This window comes from Dermacentor silvarum, chromosome 10 (genome assembly GCF_013339745.2).
Source record: "Dermacentor silvarum isolate Dsil-2018 chromosome 10, BIME_Dsil_1.4, whole genome shotgun sequence".
NCBI classification, from domain to species: Eukaryota; Metazoa; Arthropoda; class Arachnida; order Ixodida; family Ixodidae; genus Dermacentor; species Dermacentor silvarum.
In genome coordinates, this window is record NC_051163.1 from 47,964,802 (window position 1) to 47,983,408 (window position 18,607).

Genomic DNA, 18,607 nt, shown 5'->3' on the forward strand with positions numbered 1-18,607 from the left:
TTGCCTGAACGTGCCCTGTGTTCATCACTCTTTCGTTCTGATTTGTGATTGGAGAAGAAAAAAATATCAATTTCGCCTGAAGTGCCGTGCAGTGGCAGCGATAACTTGTGTCATACAAGGCAGCATGAAAAGGCGGGCTAGGGATTGAGCTGATACAATACATCAAAGCGCAGGCGAGCAGGGGAAATGATTACATGGCTGAAAGCACTGCCGCCGCGAACGGGCACTCGGAATAATCAGATCACAACAAGATTTTTAAATGATTGCTCAAGGGTACTTGTTATCACGTGGCCCAAGCGCGTAACGGGTTAGGAAATAAGGCTCAGCATGGCTCACTAAAGAAACTTCACACGCGAAGCTCCAAAGAAGTCACCGTCTTGTACCGGTGCTTGTCACAAAATGTGCTTTGTCATGGACTTTCTCATGCATTGTGATGCATGCATAGGGCTACGTCACTTGGCACACATATTTCACTTGTAATGCTTATAGCGGGCATTCAGGGTCGCTGCTTTGCGACATGGCAACTTACATAAAGCGATGACACAATCCACCATAGTGTCTTGCTCGATCCATAATTGCAACTTCCACCCTTGGAGATTGCCTTTTCACTATAGATGGTCGTCGCGACCAGTTACCGCAAAGGGGAGGCCTTGACGCAAAACAACGCACGCATTGACATTAAGCGTCCTTTAAGACACGGACAGCTGGCATTGTGCAGAATCGTAGCAGCAACTGATGCTGTGATTGCATGTATCACGCACAGGGACACCCGTCGCAAAAAAACACGACGCGGAGTTGAGGTTCAGTGCGGCCTCACTCCTGCCTCTACCTCCTCTTTAAGGTCACTCTCCACAAGCGTTGTAAATCGCGCTCGTTGAATAAATATATGTGCATGACACAGCCCGCGAACCCGCTTGCATTCAAGGAGGCGGAAATACATTGCAGCCTGTTTGCAGCGTAGTTTATTAGCTTCTAAATATTTTAATATTTAGACCCTTAACACCGCGAACGCTCATAGAGCGCACCGCTAGGACAAGCGTGAACGGCGCAGTGCGGAATAGCAGTTCCATTGAGGCACACAAGTCGCTAGCACGTCGCACTTAGCGATAGCTTACGCTGGTGGCCCTCGGGCCTTTTTCGACTTTTAGCGGTCACTACCAATGTATCTAAAATGCCGTGCGTTGAGTAAAGAACCAAAGTAACACACAAGCCTCGGAAAGACAATTTTGAACCTTCTGCCTATACTTAGAAAAATTTCACTACAGAGTTCCTCAACCTTGTTCTGCGCGGATTCACGTCCATTTCAACGCAACGTACTTCTCGACTAATTCTGGCTGAATAACGCTCGTTGGTATAGTTGCGACGCTCCTGGCGACCTGTAAAAATTGCCAATTGTATCACAAAAAATAGTATCTAAATAAGAATACTATTCAGTGTGATGCTTTTATATCCATGCATGCGTTACCACGCTGTTGTACACACCACCTTAACAGCATTACCAATTTCATTACCGTATAGCTTTAACGAGAGTTCATGCAAGACTGTTGTTGCTGCTGAAGCCCAGTGACCGATACTATGTGTACTGTCAACGCTTGCCCGCTTCAACGCCTCTTCCTGTGAATCCTACGAATTGATTGCTACCCAGCGTGGTACAATGACTGCTCTTTGATGTCCTCCTAATCTATTGCATGCCCCAAACATATCTTTTATCTCCCATCTCGCAGATCCCCAGAATACGCGCGCCGTTGTAGTGAACGAGACAAGCGTGCGCATCTGCTGGCAGCGACCCCTCTACGGCAACGTGTCCGGCTACGTGGTCAAGTACCGGGCGACATCGGAGAACGTCACCTCATACGTCAACGTGACTACGGGCGCCGCCGACAAGTGCGTTCCGGTGCTCAAGTTGCGGCCCTGGACAGACTATGAGTACCGCGTGTACGCCTGGAACGGCCGCGAAGAGGGCATCGGCAGTCCCGTCGACCGATTCGCCACGCGCATCGACTGTGAGCATACTATACAGAGCTGAGCAGCTTGCAGATTACGCGCAACTTGATAGCTATGCCTAGGTAGCACAACTTAACAACGACAAAGAAAAAAGACGAACCCGCCGTGGTTGCTCAGTGGCTATGGTGTTGGGCTGCTGAGCACGAGGTCGCGGGATCGAATCCCGGCCACGGCGGCCGCATTTCGATGGGGGCGAAATGCGAAAACACCCGTGTACTTAGATTTAGGTGCACGTTAAAGAACCCCAGGTGGTCTAAATTTCCGGAGTCCCCCACTACGGCGTGCCTCATAATCAGAACTGGTTTTGGCACGTAAAACCCCATAATTTAATTTTAAGAAAAAAGACGAACAAAATGATCGAGGCATGCGCTGTACTCACAACCAAAATGCTTTTAAAGGAGAACGTTTATATGGATGTATATGGCTAGAATCAACAGAAGACAAGCATTAAGATACATAACAAAGGTAGATTGACAAAACAAGTCGGTAGGAAAACAATGACAAAGCACGGTAAAGAAGACAGGACGAAAAATAAACAAAAGGAAAAAAGAACAAAAACACTGAATAACTTAATGCTAAGTTTCAGAGGTGTCATTTATGTACTATCGACCAAGAAAGTTCACGGACCAAGGGATCTGACAAAAAGATTAATATCTCCGCAGCCTCAAAACGCAGCCTGGTATTCCCATTTCCAGACTCTACTGGTATATGCGAGCAACATTGTGATGTACGGTTTTACTGGCTACTTTTAAAGGCTGCTCGAATATTTAGCATTTTCTGAGATCCAGTGGTTCGTAAACGTTTTGGGTCGATAGTACATTTAAGCGCATGTTCATTGTTTTTATTAACACGTTTTACAAATCTGTCTTTGCTTTTTGTCAGGGGTACGTCGCACTGCTCAGGCATAGCTGCGAATCCGCCCTTGTCTCCATTTCAGTACATTTTCCAGAGGCCTTTTCACGGGAGATTTGCATTGAATTAATAACATGATGATAATTTCTCTCTGCCCCACCCCCTCCCGTCTTTCTTTTTTGCTACAATCTTGGTCCAGATATTAGGCAGCCAGATATTATCCCTGATCGTCCTCCCCAATATGTAGCCGTAAAGCAGCCAGATAGTATCCCTGCAGGCAATGGAATCGATAAAATGCAGACGAAATCTGAAACCGCTCACGATCTCAAACGCAGGTTGAGAAATGTTGAAGAACCCAACATAACCAAACGCAATGGGGAGTCTCCCGCAATAGCGTCTGTGTTAGGTAGCCGGGCACGGAATGTGCAGCCAAAGCAATTTCATGTTTCGTTCGCAATTTATCTTGGCTCTTACAATGTCTGAGCGATCCTTCCCATCTTACTAATCCTACAAAACAGTTTGGAAATGTTCTCCCACTTTTTACTGACGTTCTTTACTGCGAACGTTTCCATTCAACATGAAATTACGTCACCGTTTCATTGTGTAGAAAGTTTTCCTCAAGAGTGCTTTGGCGTTGTATGAAGTTCTCAAATCTCTCTCTTCTCTTAAACCCTCAGACTGCCTGATGAACGTCTGCAAACACGGCTCGTGCGAGGCCACGGATGCACGCCCCGGTTACCGATGCGTGTGCGACCCGGGCTTCTACGGGGAGGCGTGCGAGCACTTCGACCCGTGCTCCGAGAATCCGTGCAAGACTTTCGGCACGTGCGTCAACACGGGTCACGGCGAGTACCGCTGCGACTGCTTCACGGGTTTCTCGGGTCGCAACTGCTCGGACTTCAACCCGTGTCTGCTCAAGCCTTCCGCTTGCCTCCACGGCGGCGTGTGCCAGTCCAACGCGTCGCACATGTTCACCTGCCTATGCGTGGACGGCTACTACGGCAAGACGTGTCACCAGTTCGACCCGTGCTTCTCGTCTCCTTGCCTGCATGGCGCCCGCTGCCTGAACGAGTCGGATGTGAAGTTCAGCTGCCAGTGCCTGCAGGGATACGCGGGTGAGTGTGGATCGCTGCACGTGTGGTTTAGGGCTGCCCGACCGTTCTGAATTTAGCGGGACTGTGGCGACTTGTGAGTAAATGTCCTGTGTGTCCAACGGACCAAGTCGGGATGGCCCAAATTTCCCAACTTTTGCTTTTCTTTTCCACTGAATATTAATAGACAAAACTTTCTTTTTGCATTGCCTGGTCGCTCGTTGGTACATTCTATTTTTGTGTGTTCTATGGCATTATCATTAAGGCGGTTTGTGTTTGCCGTGGTTCTAGTTCTGTTGTAGGCCGTAACCATTCACGGGATATCTGCCCCTCTTATCGGTACCCGTGTTAGCTAGGCAACTGTACTGCACATTTCTTATTGCAAATTGCATCCTGATAGGACTAAAGACATTACTCTTTGTAGCACTTACACACTGGCGGCACCTGGAACTGACATGTTCGGTCACTGACAGCTGCTCTCGTGCCTCCCCTAACCCCACTCCCGCCCATCCTGATTTCGTCTAATCGATAGTTGGCACTCTACTGTGCTCTCGTAATTTCGAACAGAAAAAGAAACAAAAATTCAGAGCCCTTCTCCTGCCGAGAAAATTGGGGTAAGCGAAGCTTGGTGGCAAAACGACACTGTCGCAGGCGTTCCGCTTCGTTTGCCCTAAACTCAAGGTCGGCGGCTCTTCGCTGACGTTTGGCCTCAACAAAGTTTTTACAGTTCAGTCCACTCGCGCTCCCGCAACTCGGGGTCAGTGGCTCTTCGTTGACATTTCGCCTGGGCTTCGGAAGCCCTGAGGCTAGAATCGGACAACAATTGCTTCGTTTACCCCGCTTAGGCTCGACCGGGGAAGGGCTGGTGATTTTGTCTTTTGGGTTCCGCATTTGACAAGAGTAGTTGAAGGGATCGATACAGGTCCCCGAGCCCACAGGAGTATGTGCCATTAAGCTTGGAACCTTTCTACACAATCGCAAGCATCGGCCCAATTTTCAGCGTGACACCACCGCCGAAAGTTGTGAGCCTATAAAGCTTCGCTTAAAGGCTGAATTTTATTTAGTAATACCCGAGAATATTCGCACTCTGGATGCTATGCAGCAGACTGTCCACCAAGGATAGTTTCAGCCTACAAAATACAATGCCACTCGGTATACAACAGCATGCGACAGGAGTCGTGCTATTAACATGCACGGTACGCAAGGAAGCACGAACGGGGAGTAGACTAAGGACGTGTTGGTGCACTGCTAATCGCGCACAAGTTTAAATGACAAGGTTGAACGTACAGAGCCTGCCTCAGATAACAAACAGAAAGTCTCCTGATCGCTCAGCTAACAATCTGAGCAAATCTATATCAAACCCAACGATTGCTTGTCTTTAAAGAGCTATTTCAGTGTTTAGAGTAGCGCTAGAACACATGTCGAAAATCTGCCACTTAACTGCAGCCACTCGAAGTGCACTTTCTGGATGCCGCACTGCTTCTCGACTCTCTCTGACAGGGTTGGCCTTGTAGCGGGAAGTCCGGCTAATGCGTTATCATATCGTCTAGCTGCCACAGGCCATGTGCGCGTGCTTCCGTGTGTGTTTATTACCCGAAGCCATCACGGATGCCTCTGCGTGGTACGTTACAACATTAATTCGGTCTGATGCGCTTGTGTTTCGCAGTCTAGGAATGGGAATCTCAAATATGACTTGAATGTTTCATAGTGGGGTCTGTACTTCGAGTGAAGTACAGCCTCCCGCATTTTAGCTATATCACGCGAGCGTCCACCACACATCATTTTATTGCCTTTAAGCGGCGATAATCAGCGAGACCAGCCGAAGAATTCTCAAGTGCACTAAGCATTCTCCTGTGCAAGGGTCGTCTAATGTGATGTTCTCTTCAGGACGACGCATGACCATAATATCGTGCTCTCGCGCGACATGGTCAAAAATGCGGGAGGCTGTACATTTTGGTCCACTATTAAACTTTTCTTGGAGCGCTTGAGCTTTGGCAACTTATCGAGTTTTATTGTCTCATACAAACTTTACCGTTTCGTCCTTCCACCCGGCCAGTCATGAGTTTGTGCAGGGACGACCTTCAAAACGTCCGCTCAAGCAGGCGAATTGAGGAAATATGGATTAAATCGTTGCATGTTAGCAATCTTTGTAATGTTGTGGCCTACGAGATGTGTCTAAGAAAAATTAAGTCCTATATAAGTAATAAACTTTCAAAGAACTTAACTAACACTGGTAGGCTCCTCTCGCGAGAACATAGTCTTCGGTGACGTCCCATTGCGATTGCGACCCTTAAAGACATACATCGCAAGCATACATATGTACGCAGGCACGCGAACATTCACGCGAGCAGCACGCACGCAGAAACAAGCCACGATTGCAGCGCAAAATTAGGCCACTGTGTCACGTTGCACACTTCACTGCAGGAAATGTTTGCGAGCAGAACATCAACGAGTGCCTCTCAAGTCCGTGCAAAAACCGCGGTGAATGCGAGGACGGCATCAACAGCTTCACCTGCCGCTGCCCTCCGGGCTACGGTGGCCCCCTATGCGAGCTCAGAGGTTGGTATTTCGATTATTGTTTGATTGCTTAAGTCTAAGTACATCCTGTATGGTTGATAGTGACACAGGGTTTGTAAATTGTTTCTCAAAAATCGCCGGAAGGCATCACAGGAAGCAAATACTTAAACAACTTTATTCAGGTAAGGTTGCAAGCATAGCGTATATAAGAACTGGGAAAAACAATTTCTGCAGATGGCATCCGCTTGAGCAAAGTGCTCAGCAAATATTTCATGCAACCATTACTGCGCGAGAGAGGGAAGTACTTACTGCGCGTAAGGTTTCGTCAGCTGTCGCACTGCGGCTTTGCATTTCACACTAAAATTTTTGCACCTCTTGAGCTGCTTGGCTTGTCTTATGGCTGACACGAATTCTCTTAGGATTAAAACAAACGCTGACCGGGTCGGGAACGATCGGCAAGTGACGCAAAATCCAGAGACGAACCAACGCGCTGCTCACCGAGCAGTCGTCGACGATTGAAGGTCAACTAGGCCTGACCGGTCAGTTTCGGAATAAGCACTCTGCGGGCTCTGTCTGCGGATGAGGAGAAATTATTTTTTGGTATAATTTTTAGTGATTTTTTGAGCATGTAAAAATGGAAGTTGCGACACAAGTCATGAAAACTGCACGAAATAAATGTTATAGCTATGCCTGTCAAACACTGGTGCCCGATATTTAGTGCGTACTAGGTGGTGAGAATTAATAGCTTTTTTTCAGTGCGGCTACTCACATCGCTGGCGCAGTTGGATCTCGCTGTTGCGTACAACACATTTCTAAAGCCTTAAGGGTAAGCGACACGGGAGAATCAGCACTTTTAAGAGTAGAAAAGATGTTACTATGTACGAGGAAAACTGCAACCTCTTTTAACTCCATTTTTAGAGTTTATGTACTTGCGGTGAAGCGCTTTAACTCTTCCGGTAGAGTTCGCTGTGCTCACTCTGCGCTCATTGTGCATTATGAGCTCATTTACATTATGCGCTCATTGTGCACTGTGCGCTCACTGTACGCTATGGCTAGTTATTCAGTTGTCTGCTCCCTCATTTACTCTTACAGGCTATTTTTGCCACAGTACCCGAGGGCTCCAATGAAACTATACGCTTTATTGGTGTCAACCCCACATTTAGACGACCTTTCAGCCTTGAGATATTATTTCGAGAAATCACAACGCAGTTCTTCTGTTATCTCAACAGACACATGCCCAGAAGAATTGCAGCAAACGGACAAAGGCACCTTCCACTGGCAGCCCACAGCGCATGGCTCAGTGGCCAAGGTCGAGTGTCCGTACGGCGCCTACAACCCGGCCAGCGAGTACAAGTACGCGAGACGAAAGTGCCGTCTGCTGCCCACCGGACAAACAGGGTGGATGAAGGTCTCGGCGCAACACTGCCGATACAAGGTAAGGTACACGGACCAACAACGATCTCTTGCGTGTAGCTGGTAACTCTTAAGCAAGGCATTCATTTGGTTTAGTTGGCCTGTCCTATCTGATAACCTAATATCCGTATTCCGAAACGATAGAGCGCTTTCTCGACTTCATCAACTCAGGTCTTTAGATGGACAAGTCTCAAGGTAGCGCCTTTCTTTCATCTGGCCGCCCTCCTCCTCATTATTTCGCGCTCCCTCCATTGCCCGTGCGTAATTGGCTTAGTGTGGTCACGTGGCAATTTACATGACCGCACGTTCACCAGATGTGTAAAATTGAGGGACCTAAGATAGAAGATCACACGGCGCGGTGTGTTGCATCTTATGACCATTCTTTTCATTTTAGCGCCACTCAGATTCCCAGTGCAATTCTTAAGTGAGCGAAGATTTGTCGAGATGCAACTTTCGTCTTAAAACATAAGTTACAGGCTTAGTGTACTTACATTTTTTTTCGGTAGCCGTGCAGAGAATACCTTGTGCGGTGCACAACTTCAGTCTCCATAACATAGCGCATATTGCGGATATGAAAGCAGTAAACATTCTTTGCTGACGAAATCTTTAAGAAATTAAAGTTTACAATAGAAGGCTTGATATTCTTTATCGCGCAGCTTCCTCAATAGTAGGCTATGGTGTCAGTTGAGACCAGTTGGGGGACAAGGTATTGCTCTTTGTAGTAACTCCTGTATATGTCCTGCAAGTGTGAGCGAAGAACGGATTATGACTTCTGCGCCATTCTCGATTGCTCAGAAAAAGCAAGAGATGCGTACGAACGTCCGCTAAACCAAGGCCCAACAACTTGGCTGTTTCGTGGGTATTATGGGGCTGTTATACTTAGCATAGTGTCAGTGGGACAGATGTTTTACAACTGATGCGGGTGAACTGACATTTCAGAGTAAAGTTCACAGTGAAAGAGACGAGCTAAGTGGAATACTATAGCACTTAACACTGCTCAAATAAGAGAAGATGGCGTCCACACAGATCTTTTGTTAATCCCTGTTTTTTATGCACAAAATAATCCATCAAGTTTTTTTTATAGAATCGGATGACGTGTTGAAAATGTGTAGAATTAAATATTATATGGTGTGCCCTACTAACGACGCCAAAGTTCAGTTTTATGGCATGCGGGAATTCACACAGGGGCTCTTGATTTCAGGCGATGAAAGAGTCGGGAGAATTATGGAGGGGAAGAGAGTAAATGTTGACGCACCAAAAACTCCTAGGGGTTCTATCTGCCTACTGAGATCTCGTCTGATGCTTTTATTTAAAAAATACTTTCCTTTAAATATTGCTGCACTTACTCATAAAATAATGATTTATTTTCCTGTTTTGTGACAATATTGTTATTTATAGATACTCAATGAAGTTCTCATTTTGCGTGGTTATTATCTCCCGTAATGATGTGCTATGTTGAAAAGGATTCACCGTCATCCTCGGCTGAAGCGGCATAAGAGTGGTGAAACAAAAGTAATACGCCAAGTGCCGTACTAAATGAAATAACACAAATAAAGAGGATTAGAAATTCTTTAGAGGCAACCAAACGAAAAGCCAAGAGTTCACAATTGAACTTTTCATAACACCATAGTTTGCTACCTTCTACAAACGGTAGTGCACAAAAATTTGAGGACGCTTAAGCTTCACCTTTAAGAGTGGAACGCGATAGCGTTATCGTGCCCTGTTCGCATCGCATTTTTTGTAGGCTTCTGTGCAAAACTGAACGTGGAAAAGCCAGCGTATAAACACCAAGCTTACACAGATTCCCTTAACGTCGGCTTCACTTTTAAACAGAAATACACTGCTGAAAAGATGTTTTCCCAAGGGGCAATATAAGTTGTCTTATATTAAAATGTGAAGGCCCTAGGCCTTTTTTATTATTTTATTAGTTGTTTGCTATAGCCCCGATGCACGCGCGTGTCAAAAACGCATTAGGCAGGCCAAGTCCCAATTTGACCTGCCGAGGATGCGAGCCCCATCTGGTTAAGATTTTCGTAAGTAGCCTACCCGAGCGCGCCGCTGTTGGTATATGGTAGAAATGCTGGCAAGAGGGGTTTGGGTTTGAGTTTCCTCGTAACAGAATTATATTTCTCATATATTCAAATAACAGTTAGACGCCACCTTGTCTGTAGGTTGTGGTTAAGTCATACTTTCCCACTTTTCTGACGGATTTCACTGTGAGAAATTCAATTTTTGTTCACTCACACCTTGGAACACGCGGAGGGCCTGTGCGGTCGGGGTGGTTCGGGATGATTTTCTCCACCGCGGACGCCGACATCCACGCCGACGCCGAATTTCCTGCAACGCGGGGCCCTTAACGCTGTCGCGTTACAACTTGACAACGGCCCGGTGAGGCTTACCGTCGTCTCAGCAATTAGAGAACCGTAAGGAAGCGAAGGCTGTGACGCTACGAACCAGTGGTACTGTATGACCAATGGTGTTCTTACTCTACAGCTCACTACACTAGCTGTGCAATGGCGACAGCGATGATGACGACTTCTGATTAGTGATGGAGATCACGCTATGCACATAGTGTTATAGCTGGCATGTAAAGTCGCAGAGTCGTCTTTGTCATCCTGAACTGTTTCTTCCGGTATGAGGCAGATCTCATTATTTGCAATGCTAGGTTTCCTGGCATTTAAAGTTTTACGGCGGTGTTTCTTAAGTTTCCCTTATTGTTTACTGTGACGCAGAGCTTTCAGACAGCGGAGAACATCACCTCCGAATTAGAGTTCCTGACGCACGATCCAAGCAACATCAGCCCGGAGCAGCTGCAGAGCTTTGCCGATAAGATTGAGCCTGTCCTCGAATACGCCATCAAGGATATCAAGGTAACTAAGCTCCGAAACGGGAATGTTGGAAGTATTCACAAAGAATTCGGGAACTTCTTACGTTCGTTCGTGACTTGCTGCCATCTATTTATTACTCAAGAATGTGAATACAAGAGGCCTTTGCTAAGCAGTCAGTTGCGCATGCCGTGTTTTTGTGACATCCTGTGAACAGATTTTACGACCCTGCACTGCCCCCCCCCCCCCCCCCCTCTAGCTGGGAGTGATGTAGGTATAGCCGGTTACGAAATATTCTCACTCTGCACTACTAGGGCTTTCGCGGTGGCGATGACGTCAAAACGCACCCTTTGTTATAAACTTTCCTAAATTATCTTTCCAACCTTGGGAAAGAAATCATATACGCACAATTTAATGCGTGTATTGCCTGAACAATGCATGTGCAAGGATGTTTAAAGAGAAAAAGAAAAACATTCTGCATATTCTTTCCCGCAAACAATTTTAGCGATTCCCGCCGCTATTTGTCAACTTATTCTGATTCAAATTTTCGCTCCAGTATTGCGATGGGCTTTTCAGCAAGATTATCCAGGTACAAATATTATATACCTCTGCAAATTGTCAGCCTTATGAAGTCACTATTTGTTCCACGGAAAAAGTTTTGGTCTTTCACCACACCCTGAATCCAGTGGTAATCTTGTGGTTTCCTCATTACCTGCACGTGTCTCAAATTTCGTCAGCGCGTAGATAAAATGCAGCTCCTGCATCAAAGAGAGGTGCATGCAATTATTTTACTTTTTCACTTTTATTTGTACATACGTCTTGCGGGAAGACACCAGTCCACAGAATAATTATAATAAATGAAAAGAAACTCCGAAACAATTTTGTTGTTCGACTTCTGCTTTCCACTTCAAGCCTTCATCTTTCTGCGAACTTGTGTCTTGTTTAAATTTCCGCAGACTCTTATAAAAACTGCACACTTTACTCGAGCAATGTTTCTACCCGACATACCCAGTAATTCTCTAGCAATGATTCGACGCCGCTTTGAGAAAAGGCCTGTGTAAGCATTCAGCGAACTTGACTATTTTTCGCAGCACACATAATTCTCATCCACACTTATAACTTTGTCCACCGTATGACCTTTATCACCCTTAACATCTTCTCCAACTTTGAGCAAATGCGACATTGCGGTCACCAGGAGGCGCTCGTTTCATCATCATCATCATCATCATTTGCGCTTACGTCCTTCTTTAGGCGTTTAACGTTTAAGCTTATGCAAATATGATTAGATTTTCATCATAGCGAGTCAGTAGCGTGCACGAAGCCAAAGGCAGTCGTTTGTTAAATGTATATTTTTATTACTAATACTGGTTACAATCACTGTGAGATTTAACGAATGCCTTTTATTAATTATGCTGGTTAAAATCCGAGTGAGGTGTTATTATCGTAAGGTTGGAAAGGTAGGCAATTGGTTTCGGCAGTTAATAGGTAGTTGGCGATGTTTTCTTCGGAAAGAAACGAACTTCTCGTAGTGAGTAACTCGGCGCATTCATTCAAATGCAGATTGCACAGGCCATGATTCACGTGATCAGCAACTTCCTCGCACTCAATGACAGCGTCATCGAAGAAGGAGACGCAAAAGGAATGGCTGTCGAAAAGTAAGTATAGAGGTCCCGATTAAAGTCCAGTCCACAAGGTCAGCGAAGCATAACCTCGGAGCTACCGGTTGCAGCGGTATCTCTGTTGTCATGAGGTGCACATGCTGCGTTACAAAGAAAACGCGAAGACTCAGTACTCCCACCCATTTATAGCGTTTATATCCAAGCACCGGACATTTCAAAGCAGTGTAGCTTTCGTACAGACACAATCAGACATTGCACTGGCAGCTGTACTAATTCAGGAACATGAAGGGATCCGGCACCCTATTTTGTATGCCAGTGAAAGACAACTGCATTGAGAAACATATAGTATGCCAGTATTTAGCGAAAATGTTTAGCACTTGTGTGGACAATACGAAAGTTTTGCTTGTACTTAAACGGCAGACAGTTCACAGTACAGACTGAACATAAACCATAACAATATTTGGTAAGGAGAAAATTGTAGAATGCACTTATACTACGTTGTGCAGTAATATTAGAGTGTTGTCAATCACTATGTGTAGAATTTTGTTCTTTACTGTGCTTTTTGAACCATCCAGCTGCAGCCACTGTTAGGTGAAATTATGCAATGCATAAGGCAGTCGTCAACGAAAAGTTTCAAATTGCCTAATAACACTGAGATCCTTGTCCACCTCTTCACCAGTGCAAAGGGGAAATTTCTTTTTCTTGTTCCTGTTGGGGAAAATTATCACGTGGGGAAACATAACTGCACAAGTAGTGCGCAGAAAAAAAGTAATATTTTGTCAAATCAAGGGTCAGATAGAGCTTCACATGTGCATTACCGACAAGAGCATGCTAAGCAGAGATAAATGGCATAAGTGTTTATATTTCAGTTGTTCTCTTTTGGTTTATTAGTATAACAAGTTTGTAGATTTATAAGTGAACACGAAAATAATTGTTGTACAGAACCTTTAGAACTTTAACTAACAGTTCTGACTTATGATACATACTCACCACTGTTGATATACAGGGGGATTTTTTTTAGCTGCACCAAATTAAAAAAAAATTGCCTGCAGCCGCTAGCACAATTCGAACCCTCGAGCTGAATAACTCAGTGAGGCGGTCATTATTTCTATGAGAAATCAAAATGCCTAATTGGATAATTAACACAATCACCTATGTTGTGCGCGTGCTCTTGGTTGCCCGAGAGTACGCGCCATTCCCGCGGTGCGTTTTTCATGCTTTAGCATTAAGAGTGCATCAAAGTGCAAAACGTGTGTGTGATGTATGGGAAGCCTGTCACGTGGTACAGGTAGAGAAGTAAAGAGAGAGCTTAGAAGAGTGTGTGTAAATATATATATATATATATATATATATATATATATATATATTATGCATAATGAACTAAATAACAATAATCACTAATTAATGTTTAAACTAATTGTGGTATGCCACAGATTGCAACTTACGAATTATAACCGGGGAGTTCGCATGGCTGGTCCACTTGGAACGAAATCTCAGGATGACACCAGCTTCGCGATATTAATTCCCAAACTATGCGGAGAAAGGCGCTGGCGTTCCAGTTACTTTAGTGCTTCAATGCATAAAATGACTTTTTTTAAATACGTGGAACGACAGTGCATGTTTACCGCAAGTTTGACAGCGCATATTTAGTAAACGGTGTCATCCACACGATTCTTTTCAGGTGGATATGCCTTGCAGCCTCACCCCCGCTAGAATTGGTCAATTGTAATGTGTGCCATAAGGTAATTAGTTAAAGCTTAATTAGTGTTTTTTGTTAATTAGTGGATTACGCATTTAATTTTGGGCAATTATTGTACGCCTCTTCGGGTAGGCCAGCTTATGGACTATAATTGTGCTTTCTGCCACAAACAACCTTTAGAAATTTTTGAAAGTGTTCGCTGAAACGCCCTGTGTACGGGTGTCTGCTCCGCACCACCATTCACTGCAATGCAAATTGTTCAGGAGCTCACTCGATACTGTACCACAATAAATATTAATGTGATGAACGTGGCTTAAATCATGCATGTGCGACATCAAATAGGTCTGACATAATGCTCACGCATTTCTGTCCCATTTACCCATAAGTTGCCATGGAAGTGTGTTCCCTTTCCGTCGCACACTACGTTCGACCACCTACCACCGAAGTCAAAGTACGTAAACGGCCGAAAGAAACCTGCTTGCGGTATATATATATATATATATATATATATATATATATATATACCCTAAATATTAATCATCTATACATCTCTGTACGACAAATTATACCTTTACGTGGGACACCACGATAGCCTGATGTAGCATTTCTTAAAATACATCTGGCTTTTCGTTGCCACAAGAGTTCTTGTGCCGCAGAAGTTGCCTAGGTGGTTGGTTAAGCTAAGATTGCACAGCTTGTGTCTCCATATAAAGCCCAACGATTTGTTGACGAAATGAGCTTATGGGCGGGATGCCCTGCGTGCAGGCTGGTCTCTCTGGTGGAGCGATTCACCTCGGAGGTGGTGCTGGGGCCTGGCGCGCTAATCATCGAGAACGAGAACCTGGTGGTGAAGGCGGTCGCCTGGTCGCCTAAGCTGCTGTCGCAGGGTCAAGATTTTCTGAGCTTCTCGTTGCGCTCCAACGGAGACCACTATCTCCACGAGGACTTCTCTGGAGACGGCGACGAGCAGGATAACGGAGATGTGAGTGGTGGTCATTTCCTTTCACGGACAAGCTGGAGAGCCTGCCGTCACGTTCAGCTCAGTGATACAAAAAAATTCCGAGAAACACTATTACAAATTTTCGCTCTCGATAAGCTTAGCGGGCTTGTACCAAGTTTTCAAAGCTTCCGCAAAAGAAGAGTTTAAAGAGTTTAAAGGAAAGCTGTGATTGTGACCAGCTGCGGCGGAGAGTATGTACCTCCGATTTAGTACGTATACTCTGAATATTGGCTGAAATGTATTGAAACAGCTATGGACCTCCGCTCTAGTACGTAGATTCCGAATATTGGCTGAAACGTATTGAAACCACTATTACAGGTTTCTTTTTTCACATTTGGAAGGAAAAATTGGTTAAGCGAGAGGTACGTTATGAACGCAAATATTAAAGGAATTTTAAGCGCGTGGTCCTCATCTAGATTCCCAATGATGTTAGTAAGCCATGGCATACCTATCCCGTCAAGAAGCTGTCGAAGAAAAAAAAAAGATCCTGTTCCAAGCAGCCACGTAGATAAATTCCACTTCCAAATGGGACAGGTAATTCAAAGTCATTAGTGAATACAACAGGTTAAAAACCTCAATGCAAACGTTCTTTCATCAGGATTTGCTGTGAATTTTTTACGTCAACTCCCGTAACTTCTGGCGGAACCTGCTGACGCCGAAAGTTTATGCTTCGTATAGCATATTTAGATGTTATTCTGGCACCTTTCCTGTTCCTTCTCATTGTTTTCCGATGTTATGAAATCACACTCCTCTTCTGTTTTCATTCATTATATCCCTCTTAATGATTCTCATTTCACCAACCTCATTTATTCCGCAATGTCCCTCGATAGTTATACCTGCCGAGGTCACAGGAAAACACGATATTAACCTTAAACGTTTGAGTGCCCCTGTACCACACACCCGTCTCGCTGTGATAATAAATAGCGCAAAGCTAATGACGAGCAGCTTCAAGCAAATAATTTTCTCGCACTCAACTGCGGGCGGTCTACTTCCTACGGAATGGAAAACATGATTGTACCCGTGTTCAACTTTCGTGACCGTCAGAACTATCAAATTATTGATCAAATTCAATCGCTTGCATCTCATGCAAGCTCTTGGAGCATGTCATTTATTTGCAAGTCACATCACAACTCGACATTAATTATTTTCTTTGTCGTAACCAGCATGAATGCCCAGTGGCGTGCAGCGAGTCAGCCGAACTGGTTTGAAAGAGGTTCATTGGAGTGCGGCCCATACCCAGTGCATCTTTGTATCTGCGAATAATTGTCATCTTCGTGATGTACCCGTAAGAATAACACACTGCATGGACGCCATCCTATTTGGGAAAGTTCTCCAAATGAGTTTAAAAAACGATCTACATGTAAATCCGCATATCATACGATATATTATGCCATCTAAACGCGGTTATGTACTTCTAGACGTGCGGCTACATACGGTGGTGCACAGTTTATGAAAAATTCGCATGTTCATCGGAATCCAGAACCAATTGTACTTTCGAATTTCTGGCATACGATTTTGCAGCTCGAGGACATTTATGATCAAAGAGACTTCCCAGCTCACAACAAGCCCTCAACAAGTTTCCCTTTACTGATGATTTCTTTTTATCTGAAAATGTGTTTAAGAAAAACACGAAACGACGTTTGATTGAAGGCCAAATTCAAATGTAAAAAAAATGTCACCCAGCGTTTTCCTATACGTACGTTTTTCTCTATCTATCTCAATTGCGGACAAGTACTGCAGTCGCATATTGCTTGTCTTAATTCACCAGTCATGTATGCATTGTGTTTGTACGTGTATGGCTTTGTATGCTTGAGTATTACCTTGCACATGATTGTCTTTTTCCCTAATTAAGTTTCACTGTGCGCATTGTAGCATTGTTTCAGACATATTTGTGGCACCTTCTATGTACATTTTCTTTTTTTCTTTTTTTTTTACTGCCAACTGTATGGGTACCGGGGCCTCGTCAGGCCTTACCGCCTTTTGTCCCGGTCTCCTCTTTTCTTTGAAAAGAAGAATAAACTTCACTTAACTTTTATGCACTTTGTTGAAGTGCGTCTGTTTGCCTCTCCTTTAGCGGACTGTTTGCTTTATCGTCTTGTGAAGTGTTTGCTTTGTGTGTTGTAGACGTGACTATAGCTATTTCGGCCACTATGTATAAACTTTGTGGACATACGTTTTTATATTTGTAATAACTACCTCGAAAAAAAAAACCATTCGTGGTGCATCTCCCTCAAGCGTCTGTATGCTGCGCTGGAGGATCCCGTGTCATTCAGGTTCGATTCCGCCCTGCACCGAATAAATGTTAAAAGACTCTCTTTTTGTCCTTGAAGAGCGACGAATACCCAGTGGAACGTACCCAATGACCCAATTTGGCATGAGAGAGGGTCATTGAAGTGCGCCACATACCCACGCAGTGACACATAACCAATAACCTAAGTTGGGGTTTATTGCAGAGCGGCACGTAACCAGTGACCAAAGTTTACGTGAAAGAGGTTAGATACAGACAAACCTCAAACAAGGTGAAGTTCTTGAACAATGCTAATCGCATTAAATGCGAATGGAATGGCTTCGCGGAGCATTGGCTTGCGAAAGCCGGCTGCGTCACATGATGCTCCCTCCTAGTTTGCGTCCTTCCTCGATGTTCTACGCTCGAACGCCTGTTTGCCGTAAAATGCACGTGCCACGCGCGTGCGCCGCGACCTGGTTCCTCTACAAGCCCTACTGCACTGGCATCGTCGTTGTTAATCTGTGCGGTCACACAAGTCAGCATTAGTTTTGTTTTTATCCAAAGCGCTGAACTATTTTCAAGCGATTAACATTCTTTGAGTACATCACGCACTTTCTGGTGGTTATCTATCTATCTATCTATCTATCTATCTATCTATCTATCTTTTTCTTTCTTCCTTTCTTTCTTTCTTTCTCACCTAACCATTTTCCCGCAAACGTGAGTCTCTGGGTAGTCCATGGTCGAATGGGTAGCGCGTTTGGCTCCTGTGCCGAGGGAACGGGGTTCGAAGCCAACAGCTGGACAAACTTGGGTGACTGTGCATGTGGCCCTTTGTATATATGTGGCACTTTTCGATGAAACCTTTTTGACGCCGACATTTGTCATTGGGTACGCGACACTGGGTATATGACATGCATACGGACCACTCTTCAATTAATCTCTTTCGCGCGGTCTTGGAGCCCTGTTTGAGTGCCACTCGATCTGTCCAGCTCTAAATGAATCCCGTGAAAGCAGTCCCGCTGCAGTACACGTCTCCATACATGATTCCTTTCGACGGCGGCAATACACTGTCGCTATATTGCTGGAGCGCTAAACGCAGTATCGGTGACAGTCGTCGTGATATGGGTTCTGCTGAATTTCGGGAACGTTGGGTATTGTGTTTGTTGATAAACTTGTTAGCAGTTTATTAAGCGTTCAAAGCAATTTCCTTAGCTACATAAATCCAAGCGAGGCACAAGTTCACAGTAGGATGGAGGCTTCAGTCGATTAACACTAGGGGAACAACGAATGTCGCTGGTGTCAATCTTCCGACAACGAGACTTGCATTGTCTTGACGAGGAAAATTCCTTCTCTGGAAACA

At 44.8% G+C, this 18,607-nt stretch overlaps 2 protein-coding genes across 2 annotated transcripts in view; both read left to right on the top strand.

The window, feature by feature from the left end:
- The window catches only part of LOC125941015 (uncharacterized), a 66,219-nt gene extending 58,628 nt beyond the window's left edge, over positions 1 to 7,591 (top strand). Inside the window, exons 6-9 of the mRNA XM_049657892.1 lie at positions 1,725 to 2,003; positions 3,534 to 3,971; positions 6,372 to 6,506; positions 7,557 to 7,591. Of these exons, the coding sequence (XP_049513849.1) occupies positions 1,725 to 2,003; positions 3,534 to 3,971; positions 6,372 to 6,506; positions 7,557 to 7,591 (887 nt within the window). The remainder of the gene's footprint in view (positions 1 to 1,724; positions 2,004 to 3,533; positions 3,972 to 6,371; positions 6,507 to 7,556) is intronic.
- Positions 7,592 to 7,704: 113 nt separating this feature from the next.
- Positions 7,705 to 18,607, top strand: part of LOC119431162 (adhesion G-protein coupled receptor G6-like) — a 67,357-nt gene continuing 56,454 nt past the window's right edge. The window contains exons 1-4 of the mRNA XM_037698630.2: positions 7,705 to 7,899; positions 10,610 to 10,747; positions 12,263 to 12,357; positions 14,786 to 15,002. Coding sequence (XP_037554558.2) covers positions 7,867 to 7,899; positions 10,610 to 10,747; positions 12,263 to 12,357; positions 14,786 to 15,002 — 483 coding nt within the window. The 5' untranslated portion in view covers positions 7,705 to 7,866. The remainder of the gene's footprint in view (positions 7,900 to 10,609; positions 10,748 to 12,262; positions 12,358 to 14,785; positions 15,003 to 18,607) is intronic.